Source organism: Poromitra crassiceps (assembly GCF_964638095.1).
Source record: "Poromitra crassiceps genome assembly, chromosome: 3".
NCBI lineage: Eukaryota > Metazoa > Chordata > Actinopteri > Beryciformes > Melamphaidae > Poromitra > Poromitra crassiceps.
Window position 1 is genome coordinate 56,543,404 of NC_139625.1, and position 26,799 is coordinate 56,570,202.

At 40.9% G+C, this 26,799-nt stretch overlaps 1 protein-coding gene across 1 annotated transcript in view; it reads left to right on the plus strand.

Annotated features, from left to right (window-relative positions):
• acp2 (acid phosphatase 2, lysosomal) overlaps positions 1–26,799 on the plus strand; it is a 36,406-nt gene that overhangs the window by 2,483 nt on the left and 7,124 nt on the right. Inside the window, exons 2-12 of the mRNA XM_083632670.1 lie at positions 6,784–6,879; positions 7,090–7,176; positions 10,076–10,136; positions 10,255–10,346; positions 13,510–13,608; positions 15,170–15,259; positions 20,090–20,173; positions 20,264–20,312; positions 20,894–20,982; positions 21,143–21,246; positions 25,624–25,802. Of these exons, the coding sequence (XP_083488796.1) occupies positions 6,784–6,879; positions 7,090–7,176; positions 10,076–10,136; positions 10,255–10,346; positions 13,510–13,608; positions 15,170–15,259; positions 20,090–20,173; positions 20,264–20,312; positions 20,894–20,982; positions 21,143–21,246; positions 25,624–25,802 (1,030 nt within the window). The remainder of the gene's footprint in view (positions 1–6,783; positions 6,880–7,089; positions 7,177–10,075; positions 10,137–10,254; positions 10,347–13,509; positions 13,609–15,169; positions 15,260–20,089; positions 20,174–20,263; positions 20,313–20,893; positions 20,983–21,142; positions 21,247–25,623; positions 25,803–26,799) is intronic.

Sequence of the window (26,799 nt, forward strand, 5' to 3'; positions counted from 1 at the left end):
AGCACATTTTTACTGCACTTGAACAGGAGAGTTGCCCTGAATGGCACTTCTCTGTAAAGGCCAGAAAATACCACCTGTGACCAATGCAAGCAACACTTCATTAGATAGAAGGTTCCTGCAGGGTGGTGATGGTGTGTGAGCTATGCAGCCATGCAAATGAATGCACATTGGCTTGGAGTCATCAGTTCACATCCATTTAGAGAACAGAGTGGCAGGGTGTGATATCTCTCATAGACTTACTCAATGTATCTTCTAAACTTTGAATTGAACTTTTCAAAGAATCCCAAACTGGGATATACTAGGGCTGTTTGGTTATTGGCAAAAACATAACCAGGATTATTTTTGACTGATATAGAGATCACGATCATTTAACGATTACTCATTGACTTTGGAAACATCATGCATTTATTGAACTTGAAAAAAATTTGTCTTGTTAATAGTTTTTTTTTAACTTTAAATATAATTGAAGTTGAACTGATAGCATAGAAACAAATAAATGAAAATAAAAGTTATATCTATAGTTATCTATAACTATAGTATCTATAGTTATCTATCTATAGTACGGTAGTATAGTATCTATAGGATACCTATAGATATAGTATCTATAGTTATATATATATATATAAGACGAATCAGCGTGACGTCATTTGCCACCCAGAAATGCGGAACCCCGCATTTCTCGAAAATATAATATCTCAAAAACTATACATCACATCGCTTATATTTTGACATTCTGAGTGAGAGCAGAAGAGTAGCTCAAGAGTTTGATGTATAATACATGCATGTCATGTAAATAAAGTTGTGTGAACTGTCACAGTTTTTTAAATGTAAACAGAGTTTAGACGGCTAGAGCAGACACTCACGCCTCGTGCCACTTGGGCTCCATAGGGTTCCATTGCCGTTGCCACCCAGTGACGCGGTTTGTTTACCAAAATGCTGCTCGGCTGATCCCTCGTGTATATATGTGTGTATATATGTGTGTGTGTATATATATATATATATATATATATATATATATATATATATATATATATATATATATATATATATATATATAACTTCAGGTGGCATAGAACGATGCATTCCGAATATTGCTCAAACTCCCCAGGTGGAATAGCACAAGTTGCATTTTTGTGTCTAGGAATGTACCCACCTTTTATGCTGTTTTGAGAAATGTTATGTTTAAATTTATGGGCAGACTGACAGAGTCTAGCAATCAGATTATAATGGCTCTAGCTGACATAACTAAGAGTGATACGAGGTATACATCATGCTTCTGGAAACACTGGCACCAAAGCTTGTATATCTTTTAATTATATTTCTTAATCCTTTTTACGGTTCTCCCCAATGTGGCGTTGTTGGGGCAAGAGCATCTGTGTTTTTATGCACTCCTAAATGTTTCCTGTATTGTCTATTGTACTTTATTGTCTTTTTATGGACCAACTTGTGTCTGAAATAAAGTTTATATATATATATATATATATATATATATATATATATATATATATATATATATATATATAGATATAGTTATAGATATAGATGTATATATACTCCAACTCCACTCACCCGCGACGTGCTGGGTCACGCAGGCGCCATTAAACAAGTGTACCCTGTTCGGAGAAGCAGAGTGGAGAGGAAGTGGGTGAGGAGAGGATAAGCAGAAGTCGGTTGTGTTGTGAAAATGTTAAGACAATGAAGAAACTTTATGTTCTTTCCTGTTTTGAACCCAATGTGAGTAATGTTACAAGTCTTTAACTGTGAATTCAACTCGCCTGTTTCCATGAAGTCGCTCCATTACATAGGCTGCCTGCTGCTGTGCTTCTATCTCTCCTTAATGTAATGTTAGGTTCAAAATGGAGCCCACACGAATCTAACGTTAGCCACGTTAATTCTGCCCGTTTTCTGCCAGCTAGTTAAATTCAACACACACATGTTGTTGGTCAGGATCTGTAACATTATTTGTTTTGTGCCTTTCGATATTGCTGCTATTATGCTATATATGTGCATATATATATATATATATATATTAGGGGTGGGAATCACCAGATGCCCACGATACGATACTGAAACGATACTTGAGTCACGATACGATAGGATTGCGATACTGCGATATTTGCGATATTGCGATATATCGATATTGCGATATATTGAATATTGCGATATTTCGATATATTGCGATTTCTTACTTTTTCAACTGCAAATGATGTCCCCAAAGGAAAACTTTGTCAACATCTGGTTTATATAAGAACAATTTTTCAGTCTGTACATCTGACTTCAACCATTTTATTGCAGCAACATTGTCAAGTAGACAGACCAACAACTTTCATAAAGTCATGTCATAGTTGCATGCACCTGACAAACTGAACTGTTTGTTACAGTCTACTTACAGTCCACCTTAACTGGATGTGTGTGTGGACTACTGTACTTATGTAGTTTTTGCAACTTCACTTCACTTACACAAAACATCTTGTGCAGCCCATTCAGTAACTGGGGAATTTGTAAATTACTGTTATGACAAAACTGTTACTGTTAAAACAAAATGAAAATATGCTACCGTTTGTTTACTGCTGGCCTTGGAACTAAAGTTTATAGTAGCCCGGTGGCCTGGCATGGCCTGCAATTTTTTTTTTTTTTTTTTTTTTTGCAATATCGATACTTGGCGTCCAAATATCGATACAATATCGTCAGGCAAAATATCGCGATACTGTGGTGTATCGATTTTTCCCCCCACCCCTAATATATATATATATATATATATATATATATATATATATATATATATATATATATCACTAATAATATATATATATATATATATATATATATATATATATATATATATATATATATATCACTAATAATATATATATATATATATATATATATATATATATATATATATATATATATATATATATCACACACACACACACACACACGCACACACACAAATAAATAGGCTAACTAAAATAAATACTCTATACAAAAATAGTTTTATCTCGATTATCTTGTTTTCATAATTGTGGGAAGCCAAAATTGAAATTAAATTTTGATTAATTGCACAGCCCTATACAAGGTTTCTGCAGCTCTAAGTTCACCCCAGGTAATGTCTCTTTAACATGTCTGTTAAACAATGCTTTGTGACTAGTTGTGAGATTCAGTAATGGTTTTCCATTGCCCTAAGGATGACGCGGCTAGACTATGAGTGATTCATGTTGCACGATGGCATCTCCCCCCCCGGAAGCCTTTCTTATGACTCAGCATTAACACCGCGTGACTCTCCATTGAATACGATACTAGTGTGAAGTAACTGTTTGAAGTGGTAATCTGTGAGCTCCTCGTTTTTTAATTTTTATGACATCTTTAGTGCTGTTTCTGCACTGCTCTTCTCAGAGATCACCTGTCCTTCAAACAGTGTGCCCATATAGAGTACCACAGGGATGATGTATTTTTGTAGGTTTTATCCAAAAATCGCCACCATTTTGTTCTTCAGTAGAAAAGTCTAGGGGGTTTTAGAATGGGGATTTCACTTGATTGCATAAAATAGGTCTGTGGTTAACAAAAGTTTATGGGAATGCGAATTTGGGTTCAGCATGTGATACTCTTCACAAACGTGAATAACTTTTATGCCTTTTGAAGCATTTTATAAAAATCGCGTTTAAAAAAACTTTCCAAAAGTCATAAAAGTTATTCACGTTTGTGAAGATTATCATGCGGAACCATAATTTGCATTCCCATAAACCTTTGTTAACCACAGACCTTATTTTATGCATTTAAGCGAAACCCCCATGTTAAATCCCATAGACCTTTCCTCTCAAGAACCCAGAAGTACACTTCCAGACTCATTCCTGCGGCTTTCTAGAGCTCGACAGGCATGTGACTTTTCGTGATGTTCCGGTTTAACCGAGAACAAAAAATAACAACGGGGAGGGGGGGTAACACCAAGTAACAAAGTCGTCTACTACTTGGCCCTGGCTGTTAATCCCCTTCTAAAAGGCGGACAATAACAGAATCACCAGCGTACTTTAAAGTCTTAAGATGACATGATTTCAGTGGTTGGTTTCATGGCTTCTAGCCATTTTCTCAAACACCCTGCTCTCGAATAGTGACACACACTCTGCTAGTCTTCTTGTCTTGGGGACCAGCAAATATGAAAATTGCCACCTTCAGACAACGCTGCAGGTAAAATGCAGCCCCATATTGCTGTGCTCAACAGCAGCCACTTGTCTAGATGTTTACTGTCAATATGTTATGATGGAGAGTGACACAGATGAAACTAGGACTAAGGTTTTTCCTGCTGTTCAGTGGTGTTCTTCTGATCTCACTCCCTCTCGTTTCTGTCTGGCTGTTATCTGGTTATTTGTTGCTTGTCCTTTCTCACTCAGTTAATGAGATGTTTTCTGACACTTGTGGTTCCCCACTCTTCCTCTCTATCTGTTTTCTCTACAGTAGCTCTGTATTACTGGGGTTTCTCTGCCTATTGAAACTCTTGTTCTTGCTTTTTTATGACTGTCTAAAGTTAATAAGAATTATGTTAATCTCCACATAAAACTAGTAAACTGGTGATTTTGGCTTGTTATAAAAAAACAATCATATTATTATTATTATTGTGCTTGCAGATAGGCAAGCACAATCTTAGAATCTCTCATACTTCTTTATCTTTATTCTTTATTCTGTTTTCTTCTGGTCAAAAGTTGTGTTCGCCATTTCTCCTACAGTTTTCACACTACACAGACATGGGAGACATCAAAACGTGCGGCTCATTGAGGAATCGTGTGCATTTGGATTGCTAAGGGTTTCGTTCGCTGGTTTTCGCGATATTGGCGTTAACGTACGATTTTTTTCCCCATTCACTTGAATGGGGTTTCGAAATCGTTGGCATTAAATTAGCTCTAGCTCAGACACCGTATGACCTGCTATTACCAAACTTTGTAGGTAGGTTTACGGAGTCACCTTTTACTCTGTGCGGGAAAATTACACTATTTGACCCGATGGTGGCGCTATAACAGCCGTCCTTACGTTTTGGTCCATAACTTTTGAACCGTAAGGGCTACATTCAAAATTATTTTTTCCCTGGATTCCTTGGGTCATTCCGCATCTGCTGATATAGGCCCCGCCCATTTCCGTCTAACTAGATTTTCCGCCATTTTGAATTTTGTCGAAAAGTGTTTTTTCGCTATTTCTCGTTCAAATTTTGCCCGATCTTCACCAAACCACATCACAGAGCGTGTGTGGACTGTCCCGCACAAAACTTATTTTGCGTTTTTTTAAAATTCCGCACCGTTGCGATATAATTGACCTCCAAGTTTCTGTGGGTGGGGCCTATTTCACAAAGATCGTCCGATGCTAACCAAACTTGGTACAGGTGTGGACGGATGTACTCTGAGCCTATAGGACAAATATTGTGTCATTTCGCCTCTAGGGGGCGCTATAACAGCCATCCTTACGTGTTGGTCCATAACTTTTGAACCGTAAGGGCTACATTAAAAATTCTTATTTCCCTGGATTCCTTGGGTCATTCCGCATCTGCTGATATAGGCCCCGCCCATTTCAGTCTAACTAGATTTTCCGCCATTTTGCATTTTGTCGAAAAGCGTTTTTTCGCTATTTCTCCTTCAAATTTTGCCCGATCTTCACCAAACCACATCACACAGCGTGGGTGGACTGTCCCGCACGAAACTTATTTTGCGTTTTTTTGAAATTCCGCACCGTTGCGATATAATCGACCTCCAAAGTTCTGTGGGTGGGGCCGATTTCACAAAGATCGTCCGATGCTAACCAAACTTGGTACAGGTGTGGACGGATGTACTCTGAGCCTATAGGACAAATATTGTGTCATTTCGCCTCTAGGGGGCGCTATAGCAGCATTCAGTACCTGTAACACCATAGCATCCAGTTAATACACCCTTGCAACGGCCTAAACACGTCCTAGCTACACATTGCCGATTGGGGCTGTATTGATACTGGATGGGAGGGCGGGGTCTAAGGCAGGGGCGGTGCAAGGGGGGCGGAGCGTCACGCGGGAGCAAGCACAATCAAATTTGCTTCAGCAAATTTAGCCCGTTCTAGTTATTATTATTATTATTATTATTATTATTATTATTATTATTATTATTATTATTATTGCAGATTTTAAGGGGAAAGCTAATAACTGGGTCCCTCCTCTTACGCTGTAAGAATCTAAAGAAGGTCTTAGGACTGAAACGTTATTCTTTCTGTTAAATAAAACTTTTTGCATTTGGAGACAGTGTGCTGGAGTTATTTTCTTTTGATTCAAGGGGAAAGCTTCAAAATGAATGAATGAATTTTCACAATATATTTTTTCTTCTTTTTCTTGAACTTTCGGGGCTTTTAGATTCTAATATTAGAATATCAGATAACATGAACAAATATTACTAATTTAACTTTCCTCTCTGTTGCATGCTAGTGCAATATGCTTTCATTTAATAGGATGACATCACCTCCCCAATGATGTCCAATTCTATTAGTGTGTTATTAGCACTAAACCCATTTTCCTTCATTGCTTTGATTATAACACTCCACAATTTTTACAATGATAAAGCATCCAAAGAAGACATTTTGTAGCAGCACATTGCAACATATCCCCTGCGTTTTTAAAAGGACTTTTGGGTAAATTATGTTATTCTAATCCTCCCACATTTTCTCTAGCAGCAGTGGACATTTTCTTGCTGTGATCGGTCGCACAGCATCGAAGGGGAGGGGAAATGCTGTCAGATCTAGGGAGGGTGTTGCCTAACCTCTCTCTCCTCCCCCCTCCAGCTGTTTCGGCATGGCGACAGATCACCAGTCAAGGCCTATCCTACCGACCGCTACCAAGAGAGCGCCTGGCCGCAAGGCTTCGGACAACTGTCACAGGTGAAGGAGCCGCCCAACTGAAAAAGAGACAAATCACCACACCACAGACCTGCCTGTGTTTTTATTCTCCATTTTACACTGCTATACTCCAAACAAACACACGTGGATTTTATGATCTGTCAGGGTTTACCTAGACTCAGCAATGCCATACATGTCAGGAAAATAATATCCCATTGTCTTAGCTCTTGTTTTGTGTGTGTGGCTGTTTAGGTGGGGATGCAGCAGCACTTTGAGCTGGGCCAGTTTCTTCGGACGCGATATGAAGGTTTCCTCAACGGATCCTATGACAGACACGAGGTAGATCCCCTCCCCTCCCCCTCATTACATGACACCACACCAGCCTAATATAATCAGACTGCGATTCAGCTCTTACTACGTCGGTGTTAACGGGGTTCCCATGGAATTCTTGGAATATGAAATTTAGAGAGCAAGTGAGGGAATTTGATCAATTGACTGGGGAAGTGAGGGTCCTTTTACAGCAGTGCTGACCAATTTGGGGCCCGCGGGCCAAGTTTGGCCCGCGCTCTGTTTGTTTTGGCCCGCCACGGATTTGGGGGGAAAAATCCCCCCCCCCCCCCCCCCCCCCCCCCCGATTTTTTGTCCAGAATGCAACTCGGGCAAGTTATCAGATATCTGCACTGATTGCAAAGGGTGGACGAGCTTTTTCATGTGGTGACTTTGTGAAACAGTGTCTGAATGTGGCTGCGGATACTGTGTTCACTCCTGAGATTGCATCCCTGCAAATTGTCATGGCAAATTGTTTACAAAAGATGGACAATAAAGCTGATTTTCAAAGTACCTTGAGGATTTTTCAAGTTGTGAATTAAGTCAAATGTCTCTCTTGATTACAAAGGTGGAAAATACAACTGTTTTTAACTGGGTGTTTACTGATTAACTCATTCAGGGCCAGTTTAGGACTGCCAATATTTAGCACAGGCCAAAGATTTTCATAATTGTTGGTCATCTTTCAAGACCCACAGTAAATTATCTATTAGCACCAGAGTGATTTGCAATACCTCAAAATGAAGATGTACGTCTCTGGGTTCACCAGGAAAAAAAAAGTTAGCTTTTAGCATGTTCTGTACTCTACTTATATCCATTTATATACACCCTGTTTTCACCCAAAATGTCTCTCTCTCAGATGACAAACAGGAGCAAATGCAATTTCTGTAAAATATACATTCTCAAGCAGAACTCGCTCTCAATTCTTTTATTTTGAACTGTATTGACATCAGACATGTAAATACTATTCGTTATGACACAAATGAAAAAAAAAATATATATATATATATATATATATATATACACATGAAGTGCTTTTTTTTTACATTCAACAATACTGCAGTGTGAGTGAGTGTGCAGACAGACACACAGACAGACAGACAGAGAGACAGACAGACAGACACACCGACAGACAGACAGACAGACAGACAGACAGACAGACAGACAGACAGACAGACAGACAGACAGACAGACAGACAGACAGACACACACACACACACACACACACACAGACACACACACACACGATCCCCCTTCGTTGCGTGATTTCTAACCCCACATAGGATAAGCAATAACCACGCCCTGTGGCGCCGGGATTGGCCAGGAGCAACAGTGGAGCAGAGACACTACACTGGAGGGCACGCAGTCCAGCGATTTCATGAAGCTCTTGAGAACGGGCAGCGGGCTTCTGCCTGCGTGCCTAGCTGTTCGTGTGCTGCTCGTCCATGTCTCCCCCTGTCATATTCTTCCTGCTATCGTTGCCGTTTTCCCCTCGGCTATTCAACACGTCCTCACCGCCCTCTGATCACTGCTGATCGATCATTTCCTCATTCCTCCGATGATCAAACGCATCTGTGGATTACTTTCTCCGGTTTTCTCCGGCTGGCACACAGGAAGGCTGGCACACAGAAAAGCGACCAGCTCCTGCAGCGCGCGAGGGGCGTTTCAATGGGGTTTCTCCTGTCTGCACAAGGCAAGCTCCTTATCCATTTTCTGATATTCCTCCTGCTCAATTTCAAAACAACAGCTGCGGTATGTGTTTGTTCACGTGTTGTCTTAGATGATAGGGACCTGATACCATGTGACAGGCTGGGGAAGTGTTTTAACTACGCCCTGCAGTAATAAAAACAAAAACACGTCAAACACGTCATTGGCCCTCTGGGCTATTCCTGATAAGACGTCAAAGACGTCATTGGCCCTGAATGAGTTATATGTTTAAGCTCTCCACAAATGCGGATGTTTTTTTAAATATATATAACCAATTGCAAATTATTACAATTACCAAACAGATAAAAAGTAGATGATTATATTGAAATGTTATTTTAGATTTAGAATGTTAATTTTCTATAAAACACAATACATTTTAATGTAATTCCACAACGTTTATTTTTGGCCCTTGGCCCTCCACCCAGATTGAGTTTTGGCCCTTTATGGGAAAGAATTTGGGCACCCCTGCTTTACAGCATATAGCAGAATGTATTTTCCAACTTGTTTCACACATTGATTGCATTAGATGGCGGTTTTCAATAGGGCTGGGTGTGATATGGATCAAAAATCATATCTAGGTATTTTTAGTCTGAATGGCGATCTCAGTATTTTCTATGAACTGGGCTAAATCTTCAGTTGTGTAAGTCAAAGCCACATGTGAGATGTCACTCTTCAGCCCAACTGCAGTGGAACTCAGACACCCTTGTAGATAAGCATTAACAAACCAGGAACAGGAAGGTATACAATTTTTAGTTCTTACTTACTTTACATTTTCTGGTCACAGTGGAAATCCTGTGTGATGGACATTGTTTGGAGTTTAACAGCCAACACAGTTATAGTCAGAAAAGGAGCAGCAACATAACATTCACAATTCCTGGATGGTAACGTGGCTTATGGCTCTGTACAGCAGTAACGTGGCTTATGGCTCTGTACAGCACTGCTTCCGTGTGTGAATGTAGGCACATTGGAAAGCGCTTTGCATAAAAGCGCTATATAAATGCAGTCCATTTGCCATTTTTACCATTCACATGGAAATGCTGGTTTTGCTTGTCAGCCGGTAAGATGCAAAGCAGCACCGACTCTGTAACAAGACTGTGAAGTCTTTTGGTTCTGCTGTATGTTACTTGCTGATACTGACTATTACAGACCTGCAATAGTTTGTAAATAAAGTCGATCTCCCCAACGCCAATTATGTTTTTTCCCCCAGATCTCAGTTCGCAGTACAGACTACGATCGCACCCTGATGAGCGCTGAGGCCAACCTGGCAGGTCTGAACACCTTCTCTACTATTACTCCTACTAATGCTATTATTATTCTTTTCTCCTCCACTTCTCCTCCTGCTCCAGTCATTTCTCCATATTTATTGCTAGTCTTGTTGTCCTCTAGGTCTCTACCCCCCCAGTGGTCAGCAGATCTTCAAACCAGACTTAAAGTGGCAGCCAATACCTGTACACACTGTACCGCAAGACCAAGAGAGGGTATGCTGTGTGTGTGTGTGTGTGTGTGTGTGTGCGTGTGCGTGTGCGTGTGCGTGTGCGCGTGCGCGTCCGCGCGCGCATGTGTGTGTGTGTGTGTGTCAGTCTTCTTTCCTAAAAGAGATTCAGAACTCTTTTCCTGTGTTCAGTGTAGGAATTTAGCCAGGGGCGAGGGCAAAAATGCCCCCAAGAAATCTCAGAATGCCCCTAAAAACCATGATCCAGGGGCAAAAATTGCCCCAAGATCTTGATAATTTTATTTTCACTGAATTCATTTAATTTCCGTTTCCATCTCTAACATACACTCAGCACCTGTAACCTGGTTGCTAGAAGAAGATGAAAAAGAACACACTCAAACAGCGCTGTTGTTCACACTAGGGATGTTCATTTTGAAAATCGGGAAAATTAACACTTTGAGTGCCAGCCACTTTTGGAGAACGGACACTCCCAGTGCCAGAGTTTCAGAGCGTTTTCAGTGATTTCTCGAAGCCCACAGAATATTGTGTGATATTACTATGTAAACACTGAACACGCACAAATAACGATGAGACTCTCTTCTATCACCTGCAAAAAAAAGTTTATTGATCCCATTTTCCGTTCTTTAGTTATGAGCCGGAGAAGATAGCTTGATTTGACCAAAAACAGCCACTTTTTTTCTAGAACCTGAGATATTCAGCCTTTTGTGAAAGGAAGCATTTCAAGCACATCATTGACTCAATGCTAATATTTTCTGATGTAATGACACCTCAAAAATAATTTCCTTCAATAAAAGAGTGAAAACAAAGGAATTTTGTTTGGCCAAATAATATTTTTTAGCTGCAACCAGCAGCGCTGGCCCCTGCGTGCGCTGCTGGTTGCAGCTTCTTGCTGGTCTTGATTTACTGCTGGTGGGCATCAGATATTCTAGCTTGCGTTTGCCAATCCTGTCCTGCTGTCTGGGTGTTGTATGCTGCTCTGCGTGCTCTGCGTGCCCCCCCCCCCCCCCCCCCCCCCCTCAACTGCACACTCCTCCTCCTGGGCGTGTCTCTGGGGCTTTCTGCTGCCTGCGTTTGCTCTGCACTGAAAAGTCCGCTACATCCAGCTTTTTTACAGCCGCGTGTATTTGTCACCAGCTCCCATGCTTCCAGTTGAGAATAATAACAACTCCACGGCTGATCATGCGGATGGGCTGTTGCAGCGGACACGGAGGTGCTCAATTGTGACAGCAGATTGGCTGCTGCAGGCACAGCTATATGCTTCATGCATATCGATGCATACGGACGGATGCGATGCGATTTCCTTTTCCCCAACGACTTCTTCTGTGTGTTTAACTCCACTTTCTCTCATCTGGACAGCGCTGTCGCCACCTAAGGGTTCTGTAAAATAGGTTAGACACATTCAATAGCTCTCATATTGTAAGAGGCGATGTAAGAGGGTTAGATCGACACCCCCCCCGTCAAAAAAACAATTTGGAGTTATTGACGCCATTTGGCGTCGCTGGCAGCCTACGGTAAATTTCTAATGACGCCATATGGCGTCGCTGGCACTCAATGTGTTAACGATCGATTATCGATTAATCGATTATCGATAGCGTAATAATAATACTTTTTTTTTTTTTTTTTTTTTTACTCTGGTCTAGTAATAACGTTGCGCGTTTTCGGGCCGGCTATAATGACGATGCCGCTGTGTAGTAAGAATATCAGACACTAGCGCTGTGGCCAGGTAAACAAACATGTTACATGTCAGGTTACATGATGTAAGGCAATCGGCGTCTTCCAGCTTAGCTGACAGCACAAGAGTCAAATCAACAGGCCTGAGCCTCACTGAGGTCCGCAGACCGCTGGGTGCGTTTGTTTGTGTCCTCGGCACATGCCGGTGTGAATTCCCCATGTTTAAAACAGTTTTGTTGGCACAAAGGCCCGTGCCCAGCCAGAAAACTAGAGACTATATGAAGCTCCACCTCACGTTAGTCAGCTGTGCAATGGAGTGGGGCGAGGAGGAACGAATTCCACCCAAACCTAGTCCGCAATTTTCTTTTTTTTCTTTTTTTCTTTTTTTTTTAATAATAACAATAATCGATCCAAATTCCACATGATCGATTCAATTCCTTAACGATCAATTATCGATTTTCGATAATTGATGAACATCCCTAGTTCACACTATGCTTTAGCACCGTTATGCACTAATTACTATTTTTTAAAGTGCTCCCAACATTTTGTAAATGCCCCCAGTTTTTAGACAGTGGGGGCAAAAGTTGCCCCCAAAAATATATATATTTTAATTTCCATACAATGCCCGCGTTCCATTTGCACTGTGAACTGGGAATTTCTCAGCTCCACACTGAACTATGGGAATTCCCCCTGTGACGTCACCTGAACTCGGTTTTCCTACTCCGAAACCCGGGGGAACCTCACCAACCCCCGACCTCAAAATCCAGGATGGCAGCTCCTGCATCACCAGTAGCGAAAGCTGTACTAGTAATAGACCCACACAGCAACCGTTTTGAGGTGGTAAAGCATCATCCAAAGTCTCTTGCACACCTGAGAAGTCTTTTGGCAGGTGCGTCGGTGGAGTAGATGCACTTAGAGGAAGAAGGGACACCCGCACACTGTCTTCACTTGCTCAAACAGGAAATTTAATACACAACGTTTTGGTACAAGACCTTCAAGTATATGCTGAAAGGAGGAATAGAAAACGTTATCTACAGAAGGCTGGCTTCACAGTGACCAATCATTACAGACATCATATCAGTGGCAAAAGCGTTCACCTTGTGGCTCACAGTGAGCTCCTCCTTCAATTACAAGACCTCAATTGGCCTCAATTAGATAGGTCTATGTGGGTCTTTAAAGAAATCACATCTGTAACGTAGCAGTTAAAGTACACAAAGGCATCAAACAACACTAACAATATATATATAGAAAAAAGTTATAGAATACATCCCATAATTTACAAAACACAATTATTCAATTCATAACATTGGAGTGAAGATATTTCGTCCACATTGGGTCAGGCAGCGGTTCAGTGTTCAGGCACTAACCGATCAGAAGAGGTAAACGGCTCCAGACAACTGAAACACAGTTAATTCGGGTGTGACGGCGTTTACTGGGACTTCCAAGTTCCGAGGCAAATGGACTGCAGAATTTGTTTCAGCTCTCTTTCTCCCTCTTTTCTGTGTCCTCTTTTGTAGCTCCTCTCGTTCCCGTTGGGAGACTGTCCTCGGTACAAGCAGCTGATGAATGAAACCGAACACTCAGAGGAATTCATCAATGTCACCAATACATACAAGGTCTTCCCTCCTCTCCTCTCCTCATCCTGAGCATGTCTTGTCACAGTTTGGGATCTTTATACATGGTAGATGAAAAAATAATAAACGGCGAAGGCACTTTTCTCACAACAGCACTTTTATAGTCTCAAAGTGCTTTACAGAAGAGTAAAAAGCAGAAGTAGATCAAACTGACAGCAAAAGCAAAAAAAAAGTATAGTAAAAACTAAGTAAAAACATTGTTTATATAAAATCTATCTAGTTTTATTTACTATATTTATTGATTATTGAGCTTTGCATTGTCTTTGTACTTTTTTCTGGTATTTTTAAGTGAAACATTGTTTCATTTAGTGTGGAAGTGCATAAAAATGACCATTAAATGAAATCTTGAATCTTGACAAGAACATAAAAGTAGACCATAAAAAGTAAGTCAAAGACAACTAATAAAACGATTGTTACATTAGAGCAAGTCTATAGAAGTGAGTTAAAGCTTTGGCAGCCTAAACACTTGAGGCAGGTGGTTCTAGACCAGCGATCCTCAAAGTCCGGACTCTTTTCTTTTTTAACCGGCACATGCTTTTCTACCCTTTGTGTGGTTTATCTGCCAGGAAGCTCACAGACCAATGCATGCGCTGTAAATCATCACACTGGATGCTACTCAGCCAATCAAATCTCCGATTAGATTCTGCCTGTTGCAGTTGGTTCCAGTGCTACAGGCGAGAGACGAAGTAGAGGCGAGAGACTCGGAGATATGCGAGAGATATAAGTCATTTCACATGGCATGCTCAAAAGAAACGAGTAGACCGCAAAAACAAAGATTTAGTTTTAATCCGGAGCAGGCAGATGTTCATTCATTGTTCTCACGGGCAGCTCAAAACCAGGCAGTATGTCTCATGTGAAGTGCGATGCGATCCTAACCTGTCTGTGAAAGTGCCACACGAGCAAACACACTCAAATCCAGACTGAGGGCACACTCACACATCACTGCCCAACGGCATGTGACGTTTGCATTGCGAACGATCGTTAGACAGACAGACAGACAGATACATAGAGACAGACAGACCGATAGATACATAGAGACAGACATTGAGACAGACAGACAGATAGATAGATAGATAGATAGATAGATAGGGAGCTCACTTCTCTCAAGAGAAAAGGTGGAGTTGAGGGAAGAAAAGAAGATTTTCTTTCTAAAATTAAACCACTTTTAAGATGCACATTTTCCCAAAGCACTCTGTTGTATGTTATTTTTAAATGCAGCCATTATTTTTACTTGAAATGAGAAAATAACATGTATTTATTATTAGTGTAGGCTAGTTATTTATAATTAATCCAGTTAAATATGAAAACTAAATAAACATTGTTGATGTTTATTTTGATTTAACAGTCAGTCGTTGACTATACAGACATTGTACCATTAGGCTACTGCAATCATTGAAGTAGCCTAAGTTCAATGGCACTGAATCATAACGCATCTACGTTACAATGTTCCGGACCTTTGCTTGAGGACATTTTCTCTAACTGGACCTCTATGAATTGTAATTGAGTGCCCCTGTTCTAGACCTTGTTCTGCTCCTCTCCTCAGGACATTATAGAGCTGGTGAGGAACCAAACGGGCCTGAATAAGACTAATGTGGAATCAGTCTGGAGTGTCTACGACACACTCTACTGTGAGGTACGCACGCACACACACACACACACGCAAGCACGCATATATACAGGCATACGTCAAGCATCTGCCAGCTCAGCAGCAGGAATCTGTAGGAATCTGTAATCTGTAAAACACTCAACCTTTCAAGATTTTACTCCCACTTCATACACCATCGGTATCTACACACATATTTTATTTATTTTTTATTTAATTTTTCTTCGGGGAACAATCTTCTGGTGTGCTCCAAATACTTCCAAAATAGTGTGAGGTTTCAGACACAAGCGAAATGTTGAATCAGGGGAAGCGAGGTCAGTGTGTACAGCCGTGCCACAGAATAACTTCTCGACAATGTGTGAGATAGTTGCAGAGGGAGAAAGGCAGAAATAGACGGTGTAAAGTCAATAGTTTTTTTTTAAACTTTTGTAGGTTCTAGTTTTCTGAGTTTTGTAGCGGCGAAATCTTCATGGTCTTATTTCTTGTTAGATTGCCACTTCTAATTACTCAGCGTGGCTGGCAGGAAGGCCTCAGGTTGTCTTTAAAGTCCCTGGAAACCAGAAATATTTTTTTATTATTTAGCATTTTGAGTTCATCACATCACAGGAACCTATGTTAATAAGCCACCAGCCAAATTTGAACGATGATTAACGTCGCAAAGTATATAAATTTAGGTTTGACAGTCATGGCAAAAGTCATGAGAATCAATTAGATTTTAGAGTGTATTTTCTCCCGCGGACTGTGTGGGCGTGTCCCGTCTGCAGCAGGTCTCCTCTCTCTCTCTCTCTCTCTCTCTCTCTCTCGGAGGAGACCTGCTGGAGGAGACCTCTCTCTCCATTAACGGAGAGAGAGAGAGAGAGAGAGAAGGAAAGAGAGATGGAGTGTGTGTGTGTGTGTGTGTGTTCGCGCGTTGCTCGGCGCATAGCACAGACAGAGAAGGTTTACAGAGAGGAAGAGATCTCATCTCTGCCGCTGCGCTACTGTGTGTGTGTCAGTGTGTGTGCGCGCGTGTGCGTGTGTGTGATTCGATTAAATCTTATGATGTGATAAGATCATGCATTTTAGCACCGCGCGCACCTCTCTCTTCAATGAGGAAATGGAAATCCAGACCTTGTAGAAAAGTGTCGATTTTTGGGGTTAGGGTTGAAAGTAATGTAAATTAATTTCTGAGGCACGCAATTACTCACATAAGACCCTAAATTTAATAGTTAGAAGGCTTTTGTGGATTTTGGTTTCCAGGGACTTTTCTTCGGCTAATAATGGAAACACCTTCCTAGCTAGCTCCTATGCTTAGCTTCTTTGGTTACATGAAGGGTTCAGTTCAGTTCTAGCTAGCTGTCACCTAGCTTTCTTGGTTCAAACACTCTTCTTAACACGTTAACTGCCAGCGACGTATGCATACGTCAAAAAAAATCCAGCGCTTCACTGCCAAGGACGTATGGATACGTCAAAAAAATCGTTTTTTTTTTTTTGACGGTGGGGCGTTGATCAATCCCTTTTACGTCTCCTGTACAATTATTGGAGGTATTGAATGTGTATAATCTATTTTACCGACCCACTAAGTGTTGACAGTGCTCCCCCAGACGAGCGAAATCAAAGAAAAAGGGAGCAAGCCATTCCAAGGAAATGGCGAGGCGATTTTACAGTATTACATTCTCATGAAAATGGTTGGGGGAAAACGCTCTCGTTTTCACGCTGATTGCTGGCGATGCGGGATTGCAAATTTACATAATACATTACAGGTGGAACACACTTTGAAACACGCAGCATAAATATGACCAGAATCGCAAAAGCTTCTCTCAACCAAAACTCCCAAGAAGCGAGCGAGTCCATGCCGACTTCCTCAAACAGCAGCCTGCAGACAGGCACAGGAGAGCAGCAAAAGCACTGAGACTGTGACGGCCGCTGCACCCAAGAAGAGGGAGGAGTTGAACTCTGCCTCTCGCTCTCTCCCTCTCTCTCTCTCTCTCTCTCTCGCTCTCTCTCTCTCCCTCCCTCCCTCTCTCTCTCTCTCTCTCTCTCTCCCTCTCCCCCTCTCACTAGGATTAAACCTAGTGCGTCTCCCTCCCGAGAGGGAGGGAGAGAGAGAGAGAGGGAGGGAGAGCGAGAGGGAGGGAGAGAGAGAGAGAGAGAGAGAGAGAGGGAGGGAGAGCGAGGGGAAGGGAGAGAGAGAGAGAGAGAGAGAGCGAGAGGGGGAGGGAGAGAGAGAGAGAGAGAGAGCCAAAAATGAATGGTTAAAGTGACAGCTCTATCGAATTTCACAAAAAGCCGTTTATCTCTGAATATTTGTTCTGATGCTAAAACCATGCTGTATTCAACTGATAATGCTTACATAACTACTAACTCTACAAACTAACTCTTTTAGACAGAGAAAGTACACATTCTATTAGTACTTTTGAGATATTGTATGTTCACAAACTCCAAGCAGAAAATAATCCTCGGCGCTTGTAAAATGAGCCACAATCCTCAAAAAAACGGCTTGGCAGAAGCTACCTACAGCAAGAAAAAAACGGCTGGCAGTCAATGTGTTAAAGTCCCTGGAAACCAGAAATATTTTTTTATTATTTAGCATTTTGAGTTAATCACATCACAGGAACCTATGTTAATAAGCCACCAGCCAAATTTGAACGATGATGAACGTCGCAAAGTATATACATTTAGGTTTGACAGTCATGACAAAAGTCATGAGAATCAATTAGATTTTAGACTGTCTTTTCTCCCGCTCACTGTGTGGGCATGTCCCATGTGTGTGTGCGTGCAGGACTGCAGGTCTCCTCCGAGAGAGAGAGAGAGAGCAAGAGAAAGAGGGAGGGAAACGGAGAGAGAGAGAGAAGGAAAGAGAGATGGAGTGTGTGTGTGTGTGTTCGCTCGTTGCTCGGCGCATACTGACAGAGAGGAAGAGAGACTCTGCCGCTGCGAGTGCACAGCGCTACTGTGTGTGTGTGTGTGATTCGATTAAAGTGTAACTAACCCCCAAAACACTTTTTTTCAGCTTTTAACCAATATATATGACTTTGGGGGTGATGTGTGAAGAATTCTGGTCAGAATTTCCACATTTGACACCAAACTGTTGCCATTTTACCATTTGTATCATTTTTCAGCAGCATATCTGGCATAAGGGTGGAAGACTGCTTCTTTTTTTTTCCTCAAATGAATGGGATATTTGACACGTCGTGACGTCACGGTGAACCAAAGACTATGGGATTTCAAGATAATTACTCCCCTACCCCCCCTGTACCCTTTCGGCTCCTCAGAACTCCAAGCCTATTCCTATTGAAGTTTGCTCTTAAAATACTGAACCAAACGTCGTCAAAGTTGGCACATGTCTTAATTATAGTTAGTTTCCCACTGAATGTGTCACTACTTTATTAATATCTTACCTGGATAAGCTCGAATGATGATGTTTATATTATCAGTCCGAGTTGTAAGCACTGTCTCCAGCCCAGGCAGGCGGGAGAGAGTCGTACTGTAAAACCTCATGGACGAGCCCCAAGCTCCGGGCGCGCGCGCAGCAGCAGCTATGCTCTGAGCAGAGCAGAGCGACTGGCTCTGTCTGTGTGTGTGTGCTCCGAGGAGGAGAAGAGCTCTGTCCTGCTCTGCCTGCGCCCTGAGAGGAAAAATCATAGGTGCTGTAACTTTCAACAAGAATCACGAAAAGCCCCAAAACGCAAATTAAAAACGGATTTCATTGCGCGGTTTATCGCTAGTTGTACGAGGGAATGACGTGGAGAAATCTCGCATTGTGTTACCCCAGAGCGGGGGGTTTCTCCTATTGTGCGGTGTGCTGCTGTAACGAGCCCATGTCACTTTGCTCTCGTAACGTAGTTTGACACCCTGCCATAGAGATACATGCAGAAAAATAATTAAATTTCTAGTTCGCCACTGAATTACCAAATTGATATAACTTTCAACCATTTTCAGATTTTCTGTTTCCATACAGGCCACCAGCGTTGGCTAGTTGTTGATATTTATAAAGATATTGCCCCTCTCAAATAAATTATTTTTGAGGCAGTAGGCAAACTGTAATGGCGTCGATTTCCGAAAAAAAATCTTGACTTGAACACAGCCAAAGAGTCTAGTATAGACAAGAGTATATGTCATTTCTTGGTTTTTTCCATAGGTATTTTCAAATCACTGTTCTGATACATATCTGGGGGGTTAGTCCCCCTTTAAATCTTATGACATGATAAGATCATTCATTTTAGCACCGCGCGCACCGCTCTCTTCAATGAGGAAGTGGAAATCCAGACCTTGTAGAAAAGGGGCGATTTTGGGGGTTTGGGTTGAAACTAATGTCTCGTACTTTCTGAGGCACACAATTACTCACATAAGACCCTAAATTTAATAGTTAGAAGGTTTTTGTGGATTTTGGTTTCCAGGGACTTTAAAGCTTCCTGAAGTACATTCTGAAGTACGGTAAAAAAAAACGGTCTGCTTCTAGCCTGACATGCTTGTCAACTAAGAATCTAAACTATACTGTTCTGTTCGAAACTAAACACATTTATACCATGGCGGGTACCGCAAAAGTGACATCACAGATGATGTCACAACTCACAGTTTTCGCAACAGTGACATCACAATTTTCGTTACACTGTCAGCCATGACATCATCACTTACAATCGTCATCAAAACGAACACAAATCAAAACGTCACCGATTTGGCTCCTACAGATGGCGATGGAGGACTGCTGACAAAATGCTATCAAGAAGGGAAAAAAGGTTGTTAAACTTTTGTTGTATTGTGCAAAAGCAGATTTAGTAGAGTTGTGACACCATCTTTGCTGTGTGTGTGTGTGTGTGTGTGTGTGTGTGTGTGTGTGTGTGTGTGTGTGTGTGTGTGTGTGTGTGTGTGTCTGTGTAGTCCCGTCACAACCTGACCGCTCCTGACTGGGTGACCCCTGGCGTCATGGAGAAGCTCCAAGTACTCAAAGACTTTGGATTTCAGGTAACAGCAGCCAAATATGCTCTTTTCTCCTGTCTGATTGGGTGCTGATGTCATGTGATGTAATGTGATGCTACTGTTTGATTTACACAGGTCTTGTTTGGGGTCCACAACCCACAAGAGAAGAGCCGGCTGCAGGGGGGTATGTGCGTGCGCGCGCGCGTGAGTGTGTGCACGTGTGTGTGTGTGTGTGTGTGTGTGTGTGTGTGTGTGTGTACCGCCTATCTTTGTGTGCTTATACATTTAATTTCTGTATATATACAAAAAGCATTGCCCACAGTCATGTCTGAATTTGGCATTCGCATGTTTCTCTAGAATTTCCAAACTCATTGGAGAGATCTATTAATCTGTTATTATGAAATGGTATTAAGGTTTGAACATGCAATACAGACACAAATTGAACTGTTTATCTTCATCGTCTTCTCTTCTGATTGGATCTCTTCCCAATTCGTCCCTCCCTAACATTTTTCGTCTTCTAGTTTTTATTTGTTGACGAAAGTCATAGTTTTGGTCATCACAACTTTGTTTTTATTTAGTTAAAATCTAGTTTTCATCAGTGAAAATAGGTCGTTGATGAACATTTTTCCACATAGTTTGTAACCATTAACACATGTGTGTCTGACTGATTTGTATTTGAATTGGCAAACGGATGTTTCTTGATCTTAGTGAGACCATTTGATTAAATGAAGGATAAATATGGAAAAAGTTGTGTCTCTCTGTCAGGTCTCCTATTGGGTGAGATCGTGAAGAATCTTTCCAAAATGGCCGTCCCAGATGCAAAACAGCGACTCAAGCTGATGATGCTGTCTGCGGTGAGATTGGAATAATACTATAACTTAGTAGAGTTACCGTCTATAAAAGTAACAATGATTACAGTTATTACTTGTGTATGTGTTATTCATATATTATTCATATATATTCACATTGTTTAATGTGCGTGTGCGTGTGTGTGTGTGTGTGTTGGTTCCACAGCATGACACCACTGTAGCAGCGCTGCAGGCCAGCTTGAATGTGTTCAATGGACGACAGCCGCCTTATGCCTCCTGCCATATCTTTGAGCTGCACAGAGACAACGGGTAACACACACACACACTAGGGTTATGCCATAGGACCAATACATATATCAGCTATCTGCGATTGGCTGAGTCCATCGCCGGTTGATTTTATTTTTATTTATTTTTATGGGGGGATCATTGTAATTTTTTGCTAATTTAATGGTCCAATTTAATGGTAACCCATTAAGCTGTAAAGCACAATGGAGAGAGAGGGGTGCGTCTTTCAGCAGAGCGGGGAGAGAGGGAGGCAGGGGTTGATATGAAAACCTTTTTACAGCTTGGGGGACCTTACACATGCTCAAAATAATGCCGAAGCAGAAACGAACGCTCACTTATAATAATAAATTAGATTTGTATAGCGCTTTTCTAGGTACTCAGAGACGCTTACTACTACTGTATGGTACTGACTGTCGAGGCAGGATGACAGCAGAGATCTTCAGGAGCGACGCATCCTCACATTTAAAATAACTTCCAAAGTCCGACTGAAACTGAAACTTAACACAAAGCAGCATGTAGATAAGTCTGTTGCCACCACTTACTAACTGAACATTTCTCTTTTAGTCACCTTTTGCGCTGAGGAAAGCTCCTCTCTATCTGTCTGTGTCTCTGCCTGCCTGTATGTTTGTTTAAGTAGAGTAGCGTGCTCTATTTATTTATGTCACTGCCTGTTAAAGTCCCAAATACCCAATTTCAGGAGTGGGACAAGCAGATTTCACATTTTGTTTGGAATGGAAAGAAACCAAGGGTTAAGTACAGGACATTGACCATTAAGAAAGACTGAGGCGGTATGTCTCTACCTAACCTTAAAGATTATTACCACTCTGCCCAATTAAAAAACATAGCTCTTTGGTGTGATGATAAGTATGTGGCAAGATGGAAAGAGATCGAGACTGAATGCAGGGAGATCCCAATACAAGCAATGATTGGAGATCATAAGCTAACATTATCTCATCAGGATTGTCTGAGTCCCTTTACATTGTTTACTCTGTGTACTTGGTTTGTTGTCATAAAACAACTGAAATTGAGGTCGCAGGTGAAACAACTCCGATGGATTGCATATGACACAGATTTTAAGCCAAACTGCATGGGTACCAGATTCAAATCCTGGGCTGATAGAGGTATTACTGCCTATTGTAATATAATGGATGGGGATACATTAGAGAGCTTTCAAACTTAAGTAAAAAATATGACTTGGAGAAGGACGATTTTTTTGGATACTTGCAGGCACGACATGCAACATGCAATACAGACACAAATTGAACTGTTTATCTTCATCGTCTTCTCTTCTGATTGGATCTCTTCCCAATTCGTCCCTCCCTAACATTTTTCGTCTTCTAGTTTTTATTTGTTGACGAAAGTCATAGTTTTGGTCATCACAACTTTGTTTTTATTTAGTTAAAATCTAGTTTTCATCAGTGAAAATAGGTCGTTGATGAACATTTTTCCACATAGTTTGTAACCATTAACACATGTGTGTCTGACTGATTTGTATTTGAATTGGCAAACGGATGTTTCTTGATCTTAGTGAGACCATTTGATTAAATGAAGGATAAATATGGAAAAAGTTGTGTCTCTCTGTCAGGTCTCCTATTGGGTGAGATCGTGAAGAATCTTTCCAAAATGGCCGTCCCAGATGCAAAACAGCGACTCAAGCTGATGATGCTGTCTGCGGTGAGATTGGAATAATACTATAACTTAGTAGAGTTACCGTCTATAAAAGTAACAATGATTACAGTTATTACTTGTGTATGTGTTATTCATATATTATTCATATATATTCACATTGTTTAATGTGCGTGTGCGTGTGTGTGTGTGTGTGTTGGTTCCACAGCATGACACCACTGTAGCAGCGCTGCAGGCCAGCTTGAATGTGTTCAATGGACGACAGCCGCCTTATGCCTCCTGCCATATCTTTGAGCTGCACAGAGACAACGGGTAACACACACACACACTAGGGTTATGCCATAGGACCAATACATATATCAGCTATCTGCGATTGGCTGAGTCCATCGCCGGTTGATTTTATTTTTATTTATTTTTATGGGGGGATCATTGTAATTTTTTGCTAATTTAATGGTCCAATTTAATGGTAACCCATTAAGCTGTAAAGCACAATGGAGAGAGAGGGGTGCGTCTTTCAGCAGAGCGGGGAGAGAGGGAGGCAGGGGTTGATATGAAAACCTTTTTACAGCTTGGGGGACCTTACACATGCTCAAAATAATGCCGAAGCAGAAACGAACGCTCACTTATAATAATAAATTAGATTTGTATAGCGCTTTTCTAGGTACTCAGAGACGCTTACTACTACTGTATGGTACTGACTGTCGAGGCAGGATGACAGCAGAGATCTTCAGGAGCGACGCATCCTCACATTTAAAATAACTTCCAAAGTCCGACTGAAACTGAAACTTAACACAAAGCAGCATGTAGATAAGTCTGTTGCCACCACTTACTAACTGAACATTTCTCTTTTAGTCACCTTTTGCGCTGAGGAAAGCTCCTCTCTATCTGTCTGTGTCTCTGCCTGCCTGTATGTTTGTTTAAGTAGAGTAGCGTGCTCTATTTATTTATGTCACTGCCTGTTAAAGTCCCAAATACCCAATTTCAGGAGTGGGACAAGCAGATTTCACATTTTGTTTGGAATGGAAAGAAACCAAGGGTTAAGTACAGGACATTGACCATTAAGAAAGACTGAGGCGGTATGTCTCTACCTAACCTTAAAGATTATTACCACTCTGCCCAATTAAAAAACATAGCTCTTTGGTGTGATGATAAGTATGTGGCAAGATGGAAAGAGATCGAGACTGAATGCAGGGAGATCCCAATACAAGCAATGATTGGAGATCATAAGCTAACATTATCTCATCAGGATTGTCTGAGTCCCTTTACATTGTTTACTCTGTGTACTTGGTTTGTTGTCATAAAACAACTGAAATTGAGGTCGCAGGTGAAACAACTCCGATGGATTGCATATGACACAGATTTTAAGCCAAACTGCATGGGTACCAGATTCAAATCCTGGGCTGATAGAGGTATTACTGCCTATTGTAATATAATGGATGGGGATACATTAGAGAGCTTTCAAACTTAAGTAAAAAATATGACTTGGAGAAGGACGATTTTTTTGGATACTTGCAGGCACGACACTATTTACTGAAAGAAATTAAGATTGGGGAAATAACTCGGGAACCTAGTGGTCTAATACAATTAATGGTAATGGCATACAAAAGTAATTCTAAATCAATAGTCTCAAAATTGTACCAGGGAATTCTAATGGGGAGGGGAAATACTACAAATTATATTAAAAAAAAGATGGGAAAAAGAGCTAAACGATACAATAACTGAACGTGAATGGGAGAATATGTGTGAAACAGTCTTTTCTACTTCCTGCTCCTTGCAGTGGCGTGAATTCAGTTGGAAGAACCTTGTAAGGTTTTTTATTACACCTAAAATGAAACCATATATGTCACCAGTAAGCCAGACATGCTGGAGAAACTGTGGGTCTGATGAGGCAAACCATTTCCACATCTTCTGGGGTTGCCCAAAGTTAAAGCCGTTTTGGGAGAGTGTCTGGGAAACCATTAACCAAATTCTTGGCTGGCAAGATACACTAACATGTAAATCACTGTATATGGGTGATATACCAGAAGATATATCAGGAAATGATAAATACCTTCTTAAAATTGTAACTGTGGCTGCAAAGAAAGCGATTACTCGTAGATGGTTGCAGACCGACTCTCCCACAGTAGACAACTGGCTTGAAATCATTAAAGAAATTAATGAAATGGATAGACTGACCTTTCTATTGAGACTGAAATATGACCTGTACATTGCAAGATGGACAAAGTGGTTATTATATGCATCGGAATGAGGAATGTGGATGGTTTGTCTCCCCCCTGAAGTATAACAAAACATGCCCATTGACCCTCTCTATTTATATGGCTATGCCACGAATACTTTTGTTTTTGTTATGTCTTTTATTTCAAGAATAACTCACATGAACCCAAAGATGCGCTAAGACACCTGTTTTTCTGCTTTGTCTGATTTTTGTTTAAGATAATTTCAAGATTTGGCAACGTATTTATGTTTTATGTACTGTGACGCCCGTTTTGTTTTTGTTTTTGTTTGTCTGTTTGAAAGAAAAAATAAATAAACTTTAATATTAGTTATTAGTTAAAAAAGAAAAAAAGAAAAAAAAAGAAAAAGGAGAGTAGCGTGTTATAGCTGTAATGCTCCGAGTGTCAATTTTACAAATTGGTCCTGTAACACATAAATAGAACTGTTAGGTTTTTTTTTAACAGATGTGGTTTGATATTACACTGATTTTTGTTTTTATTTCTCTCTCTTCTGTATCTTCTACCTCCCTACCCTTCTGTATCTCCCTCTCTCTCCCTCCAGCTCTGTGACGGTGTCAATGTTTTACCGGAATGACAGCACAGTGGACCCGTACCCAGTGCTGCTGCCGGGCTGCAGCCTTGACTGCCGCCTGGAGGACTTTGTCAGAATTACAAAGCCCTCTATAGCAGACGACCGGGACAAAGAGTGTCAAGTGCCTTCAGATCATGGGGGAGACAAAGGTAAATAGACTCACATGGTATAAGATAAGATGCACATGTGCACATTCTGCTAAACCATAGATTCAAATAGAAATGAGATAGAAATAAAGAAAATTAAATGAAATAAATGTGGCATTAATTATATGGACTCATCACATAGGATATTTCTGGAAAGTAACAACAATAACTGTCATGATTATGAAAAAAGCAGAGTTGATATGTTTCTTAGATTATGGCATGACATCATCATGAGATACTAAGCACAGAGTTCTGCTGTTTCAACATTTCCTCCAAGCAGGAGACACATTTTTCCGTTGATACCGAGATTTTTGAAAGTTCTCTTTCAGAGATTTTTGAAAAGTTTGTGTCCCTGATGTGTTCATACTCTCTCTCTCTCTCTCTCTCTCTCTCTCTCTCACTCTCAAACAAACCGTAACATGTACTGTATCCTTGTTTACTTTCGTGGTACTGTAATTGAATAATAATTCAATAATAATAATTCAATTCAACATTTTCAAAAGGCAAGTGATAATTCAAAACCAGATAGATTATCATCATACAATGTATTGGATTTAAACAGTGCAGATGGATTAATCATCAACAATGGTCAGTTGATCATTTAATATACTGTACATGTGCTTCTGTGATGATATAATGGAGATATGACCATCTATAGTACATGTGTTTCTATGGTTTTTACCTGTGAAAAACTGCGGGAATGCAGAGAAAATGACCCAGATGCGAATGCACCAGATTGTGAGCCACGAGCGGAGCGCCACCGCACCCAGTGTGAACGACCTGATCCATGAACATGGAAATTAAATATATTTTCATATTCATACACTGCAATTTTTTATGAAAGGAGAAGGAGTAGAGTAGATGTAATTTTAACAAGATAATTTAACTTTTTTGTTTTGTGTATTATTCAAAACTAGTGCAGTGTCCATTCCCCCATGCACCACCCCGTGGGCGCTTCCCCTCCCGCACACACACTGCAGTGCACTCTGTCATGTGCCCC